General features: G+C 49.3%; 1 protein-coding gene across 1 annotated transcript; it reads left to right on the forward strand.

The window, feature by feature from the left end:
* Positions 1-663: 663 nt before the first annotated feature.
* si:dkey-174i8.1 (arylsulfatase I) lies at positions 664-5,096 on the forward strand. Its single transcript, XM_046357873.1, is given in 4 exon segments — positions 664-1,893; positions 2,199-2,531; positions 2,764-3,637; positions 3,639-5,096. Coding segments are annotated over 4 exon segments (1,755 nt in total). The 5' UTR covers positions 664-1,585; the 3' UTR covers positions 3,879-5,096.
* Positions 5,097-7,729: the final 2,633 nt, after the last annotated feature.

Raw genomic sequence — 7,729 nt, forward strand, 5'->3', positions numbered from 1 at the left:
ACTCAGTACTGGTACCCAGTGTAAATAGCCAAGTTATCGTTACTCAGTACTGGTACCCAGTGTAAATAGCCAAGTTATCGTTACTCAGTACTGTTACCCAGTGTAAATAGCCAAGTTATCGTTACTCAGTACTGGTACCCAGTGTAAATAGCCAAGTTATCGTTACTCAGTACTGGTACCCAGTGTAAATAGCCCATCGTTACTCAGTACTGGTACACAGTGTACTGGTACCCAGTAAATAGCCCATCGTTACTCAGTACTGGTACCCAGTGTAAATAGCCCATCGTTACTCAGTACTGGTACCCAGTGTAAATAGCCCAGTGTAAATAGCCTCAGTACTGGTACCCAGTGTAAATAGCCCATCGTACAGTACTGGTACCCAGTGTAAATAGCCCATCGTTACTCAGTACTGGTACCCAGTGTAAATAGCCCATCGTTACTCAGTACTGGTACCCAGTGTAAATAGCCCATCGTTACTCAGTACTGGTACCCAGTGTAAATAGCCCATCGTTAAACTGGTACCCAGTGTAAATAGCCCATCGTTACTCAGTACTGGTACCCAGTGTAAATAGCCCATCGTTACTCAGTACTGGTACCCAGTGTAAATAGCCCATCGTTACTCAGTACTGGTACCCAGTGTAAATAGCCCATCGTTACTCAGTACTGGTACCCAGTGTAAATAGCCCATCGTTACTCAGTACTGGTACCCAGTGTAAATAGCCCATCGTTACTCAGTACTGGTACCCAGTGTAAATAGCCCATCGTTACTCAGTACTGGTACCCAGTGTAAATAGCCCATCGTTACTCACTGTGTGTTTATTCCTTCTGTTATTATTTTTCAATATTTTCTCTCTGCATTGTTGGGAAGGGACCATATGTAAGCATTTCACTGTCTACACCTGTTGTTTACGAGGCACGTGACAAATAACATTTGATTTTGTGTGTTTGTGTGTGTGTGCCAGCCAGTGGCCCAGTTCTGCCCAGTCGAGCAAGGAGGCGCCTGTAGGGGTAGAAAAATGTGGCAAGTTGCTGTGAAGGGGAAGCCTATGTACCTACGACTAGACACACACACACACACACACACACACACACACACACACACACACACACACACACACACACACACACACACACACACACACACACACACACACACACACACACACACACACACACACACACACACACACACACACACACACACACACACAGCCCAGACAGACACAACCTAGACAGAACTTGAGACAGAGACAGAGCAGTGTGAGGGACACTAAGTGTGACACACCAAACTATCTCACAGACAGCGACATTATCCAGTACCCTCATCTACTCGCAGCACATCAAGGACATCTTATTCAACATGGAGATGAATAGGGAGACAACAGAGAGGTAGGGGCAAGAAAGATCTATCCTTTTTCTGGTGTACGTACACTCACTATGCTCCCCCTGCAACTCAGTGGCCTCAACAGGTAGCCTCCTGCATTCACCACCCCCACTGTTTGTGCAGACAGAGCGCAGGGAGGGCTCCACAAGGCTGCTCTAAATCTGAGTAGCAGATCCCAGACAGAGACTAACCTCCAGACTGATGATAGTTATGAGAGGGGCTGTCGAGTCGTGCTTCCCCCTGCTTGGAGTGGCCGTACTTGGCTTTCTCTGCTGCATGCGAGGGGGTCAGACCCAGGATGACCCGGGCTCTGGGAGGATCCCAGGCACCATGCCTCCCCACCTCATCTTCATCCTGGCGGATGACCAGGGCTATGGGGACGTGGGCTACCATGGCTCGGACATCCACACTCCGGTCCTGGACCAGCTGGCTGGAGAAGGGGTGAAGCTGGAGAACTACTATGTCCAGCCGATCTGCTCACCCTCACGCAGCCAGCTTATGACCGGGCGGTGAGTAATGTACTTAGTGTACTGCACTGGCTTATTAGGCCTATCTAGTGTTATCCGGAATGATCTAATTCCTCTCATGCATTCCTATAACCTTTCTTCTAAATATAGAAGTGCTCTGTCAACACATTTCATTTTGTTGTGAATAGACATGTTCTGCATAACCTTTAGAACAAATGTGTGAAGTTGATCCCTGTCAATAAATGGGAGGGATGTCTCGCTGGTTCTGGGAATCTTTCCCTTTGTGGTTTGGGAAATCTACATAATCTGATAACCCTGACCTCCGCTCCACTTCCCGTTTCTTCCAGCTACCAGATTCACACGGGCCTCCAGCATTCTATCATCCGGGCACGCCAGCCGCTGTGCCTGCCCCCGGACGCGCCCACCCTGGCTGAGCGGCTGCAGGAAGCGGGCTACAGCACCCACATGGTAGGAAAGTGGCACCTGGGCTTCTGCCGGCCGGGCTGCCTGCCCACGGGCCGCGGCTTCCAGAGCTTCCTGGGCTCCCTGACTGGCAGCGGTGATCACTTCTCCTACCAGAGCTGTGACCAGGCTGAGGCCTGCGGCTTCGACCTGCACGATGGGGAGAGACCAGCCTGGGAGATGAGCGGTAACTACTCCACAACGCTCTACATAGAGAGGTGAGGCCAGGTCTTACACATCTGGTGATATTTATGAGAAGGAGCTTATCTAGTAGTAAACACTATTGTTCATGTTGGAAACGGAATGAAGAGGTATTTAGAGTGATTTGCATTTGATTAGAATTGTGAGGTTGTCGATTCCGATGTTTGGACACTACGGAATCTATGTATTTTACATAATGTCTCAGTTATATAAATATGTAACCCAGACCTGGTTGCTTTTTCTATCCAGGGTTAAGAAGATCCTGAGGGCCCATGACCCCCGGAAGCCCCTCTTCCTGTACCTGGCCCTCCAGGCAGTCCACACACCCCTCCAGGCACCAGACCACTTTCTGCAACGCTACAGTGCCCTGGACAACCGCCCGCGACGACTCTACGCAGCCATGGTGAGCTGTGTTGACGAGGGTGTGGGGACGCTGGTGCAGGAGCTGAGGACTCGTGGCCTCTACCAGAACTCTGTCCTGGTCTACTCCTCAGACAACGGGGGCCAGCCCCTCTCTGGGGGCTGCAACTGGCCCCTGCGTGGGGGGAAGGGCACGTACTGGGAGGGGGGAGTACGGGCGGTGGGTTTCGTCCACAGCCCACTCCTGAAGAGGAAAGGAACGGTGAGCAAGGCACTGATCCATGTTTCTGACTGGTACCCAACCCTGCTGTCTCTGGCGGGGGCACCGGAGAAGGACAGAGGCCAGTTGGACGGTCACAATGTGTGGGGGGCCATCAGCCAGGGGCTGCCTTGCCCTCGCACCGAGATCCTGTTCAACATCGACCCAGTATCCCGACGGCCTGGGGAGGCAGACTCCAGGACCCTGGCCCTTAACGGCTTTGGCATCTGGGACACGGCATTGCGGGCGGCAATTCGGGCCGGGGACTGGAAGTTGCTGACGGGAAATGTGGGTGATGGGGACTGGGTGCCCCCTCAGACCCTGCCCGGGGGGCCCCATCAGTGGCAGGGCATGGAGAAACGTCGGGACCAGAGGGGGAAGTCTGTGTGGCTCTTCAACATCACCGCTGACCCTTATGAGAGGTCCGACCTAGCCGATGCAAGGCCTGAGGTGGTCAAAATACTGCTGGCCAGGCTGGCCGAGTACAACCAGACGGCCGTGCCGCCCCCGAAACCCCCCCGATGACCACATGGCGGACCCCCAGCTCCATGGGGGGGTGTGGACACCATGGCTGGGTGAGCCAGGCAGCGAGGGGCCAGAGGACAGCGGGGAGGGAGGGAAAGGAAAGGCAAAGGGTAGTAAAATGAGGCACTGTAAGGTGTGCAAACTGAAAGCCCTCTTTAAGAAGGTGGGCTCCCGGATGCAGAGGTCCTCTCTCTTCTTTTTCCACAGAGGGAGGGAATGAGCACGTGGATGTACAGGCAGGACTGACCGGCCTACATGAGACTGGATCTTAGTCACTGGCTGTCCCCTGGCCACTAAGTAGGGTGACTTTGTGCAACTGTGAGATTGATGTTGAGAGTGATGTTTTGATGTCTCATCTGCCCATGAACAGAAGGAGACGATCAGAATGACACTCGGACACCCAGAGAGATATTTCTTTCATTTGTTGTTTTGTTATTTGTACCTGGTGATAGAATGGACCTTCTAGGCTACACACTGCTTATCAAATACTTCTCTGTTCCCAAACCAACTCTTAACTGCATCAAAATTCTAACGTGGGTACTGGCCAGCATAAGCTAAGCCAGAGATACTGTGGCTGTTGTGCTCTTCAGTGCTGTTACAGTACAGTACACCTATAATTTAAGCCATGTGCCAGACATATGTAGCTCATACTGTAAGTAAGTGTGATATGCCAGCTGGCAAATCCCAGACTGTGAAATAATGCAGATGTAACTGGATCAGACTGGATCAGGGTGACACAGGTTTGGACATGCAACAATACAGAAGCCAGATCAGATGTGAAGCTTGCATCTCTTGACTGTAAGCCATTTGTGTAGAAACGAATGTGTGTGATTATGCACGTACTGGAGATAATGTAGGCTATGTTCAGCAATCCTGCAGCAATCCCACGCACAGGACAGAGAAACACTCTTTATTTCTCATTTCCATCCAGTATGACGGAGTTTGCACCAAGCTGCCTACTACTTTCCTGCCTCCTCCTCCTCTCTAGCCAAGTCTCACCCTTCCCTCTTGTCCTCTCTCCCTATCTTTCACTAATTTCATCTGATTCTCTCTCGCTCCTTGCCTCTTTCCCACAGCAGTAGGAAACTTTTCTTCATCCTCCTCCTCCTCTCTCTTCGTCATCTTCTTCTCGTCTTCCTCCTCCTCAGTCTTTCTCGTTTCATCCAGAGATCAGGGCAGTTCACAAGTGATTGGGAGGATGAATATGTTTGTGAGAAATGAGAACAGATATGAATAGTTACATAAACATTAAGGAGGAGGAGAGGAGGAAGGCTCCCTAGGGGGGCAGCAAGGCCATTTGAAGCCTTGTGTTATCTGTATTCTCCTTATTTGTGAAGATGAACATGTCATAACATTACCAGTAAGTGCCTATGTATAATGTGATGCTAACCAAAATGTGTTCTGCCTTTTGCTGCTTTCCATTTATAAATACTATTTGACAGAATGTGTGGGCGGTTTGTCACTTGTGTTGAGCTTCTGTGCGTGTGTGTGTGTGCGTGTGTGTGTGTGTGTGTGTGTGTGTGTGTGTGTGTGTGTGTGTGTGTGTGTGTGTGTGTGTGTGTGTGTGTGTGTGTGTGTGTGTGTGTGTGTGTGTGTGTGTGTGTGTGTGTGTGTGTGTACACAATCCATGTAGATACATGCATAGTACTATCCTTGCAGCCAAAATACTGAAATTGGAATCTGGGAATTAGATGAGCCACTTAGAGGCCCCGTCAGTCTGTGTCAAAAGGCATATAGCGAGTTATTTCCTGTGAAGTGACACAGTGGGTCCTGCAGGAATGAGGAACTGACAGAACCTATAAATCGCTGAAGTGTCCAGAAGGCCAGCTGGGAGGAAGTGACCTGTAATGAGCTCACAGCGACAATGGCAGATGAAACAGTCTATGTTCAGAGTTGGGCTCTCGGCCTTCAAATACCTCTAGCGTGTTGAGTCAACAGGAAAGAAAGGGTTGTTGCCCTGGAGTGAAGTCGTGTGTAGTGCACACGAAGATCGTGTGGATAGTAGATACATACTGTAATATAAACACACTGAAACACAGTTAAATAGTCACTCTTTAAAACTGTGTGATGACAATGAATGGGCAGAAACACATTGACAGTGTCCATTGGTCAAGGGTCACCTATTAACCCTGGGAATTGCTCTGATGTCCTTCTAATGGGTCATTAGTAGAATCCTATGGTGTTGTAATCCACAGAGACAGCCAATGGGGGTACAGTAGTGATATCCGATAGCTGCCAGGAAAAGGAACAGCTTTGTGCAGATACCTCCATGTCTTCTGTTGGGGTTTCACCATCTGATTGCCGATAATGCCTTGCTCATCCTTTCGCTGTGGTGAAAGACAGACCGACTCAGATACAGTATAGCATACTTCATGTATCGTTTTTCGTTGGTGATAACAATGTCATGCTCAGCTTTACTCTGTGTAGATAGAGTGATAACAAACAGGCATTTGGAAAGAAGTGCAGAATTGAGTACAGTCCTTTTTTACTTTCCTCTGATAGGGCTGGATGAGGGAGGCGATGCTCTCATCTCTTGAATCCTTGCCCATCCTCTACTCATCAGCTGTGCTCTACACACCATTTCAAAGTTCACTCCTTCCTGGGAGGATGACCTAGGAAGAGAGGAGGGGCCACCCACCAGCCAAATTGGCATAATTCTTGTTGAGTGAGTCACTCAACCTCAATGGTTCCACTACTGCATCTCTCTCCACTGCTGTGTGGCGGAGTTGTTTGCTGTGGAACGTAGAAGCTCTGGAGGTGTCTGCTACGCATATAAATAATGCAATGTAATACGATGATGACATAGCAACAAAAACAGGAAGTTAGAGGAGGGCTTTATTGTCTCAGTTTATGAGAGGCTTTTCCCTCACTCAGCTCAAATATGGCTCTGCTGCCCAATTGGGTGTGTGTGTGTGTGTACGTGTGTGTGTGTGTGTGTACGTGTGTGTGTGTGTGCGAAATGTACAAGTGGTGTGGATGTGGTTTTCCTCATTCAGGTCAAATTTGACTCTGCTGCCCAATTGTGTGTGTGTGTGTGTGTGTGTGTGTGTGTGTGTGTGTGTGTGTGTGTGTGTGTGTGTGTGTGTGTGTGTGTGTGTGTGTGTGTGTGTGTGTGTGTGTGTGTGTGTGTGTGTGTGTGTGTGCGTGAAATGTACACGTGGTGTGGATGTGGTTTTCCTCACTCAGCTCAAATTTGGCTCTGCTGCCCAATTGGGTGGGTGGGTGTGTGCGTGTGTGTGTGCGTGTGCGTGTGCGTGTGCGTGTGTGTGTGTGTGTGTGTGTGTGTGTGCGAAATATACACGTGGTGTGGATGTGGTTTTCCTCACTCAGCTCAAATTTGGCTCTGCTGCCCAATTGTGTGTGTGTGTGTGTGTGTGTGTGTGTGTGTGTGTGTGTGTGTGTGTGTGTGTGTGTGTGTGTGTGTGTGTGTGTGTGTGTGTGTGTGTGTGTGTGTGTGTGTGTGTGTGTGTGTGTGTGTGTGTGTGTGTGTGTGTGTGTGTGTGTGTGTAATGTACACGTGGTGTGGATGAAGGACTCGTGACCAATTTAAGAAGAACAATCAAGGCTTATACATATGGGGGACTAGTCTGAATTCAGGACCTTTTGATATGCCTTTTCCTAAGGTACAGTATACCAGTTATAACACTTACCGCTTCACACCAACTTTACATCTAGGAGACGACCACCCTTGCGGCAATACACCAGCCCTGGAATACATAATAAGTACACATATTATTGGCAATTGGCAATGAGGCAGCAGGTAGCCTAGTGGTTAGCGCATTGGACTTGTAACCGAAGGGTTGCAAGATCAAATTCCTGAGCTGACGAGGTAAAAATCTGTTGTTCTGCCCCTGAACAAGGCAGTTAACCCACTGTTCCTAGGCTGTCATTGAAAATAACTGACTTGCCTAGTTAAATGAAGGTAAATGAAATGGGTTACATTCAGGAGATGTCAAAGGGCACTGAATCGGACACTGTTTTTCCATATTAGGCAGATGCATTCCTTCACCCATGATAAATACAGCTTTTCTTTGGCAGAGGGAAAAGTGGCTAACAGCGCAACTCCCCCTC

Source organism: Oncorhynchus gorbuscha, linkage group LG08, assembly GCF_021184085.1.
Source record: "Oncorhynchus gorbuscha isolate QuinsamMale2020 ecotype Even-year linkage group LG08, OgorEven_v1.0, whole genome shotgun sequence".
Lineage (NCBI taxonomy): Eukaryota > Metazoa > Chordata > Actinopteri > Salmoniformes > Salmonidae > Oncorhynchus > Oncorhynchus gorbuscha.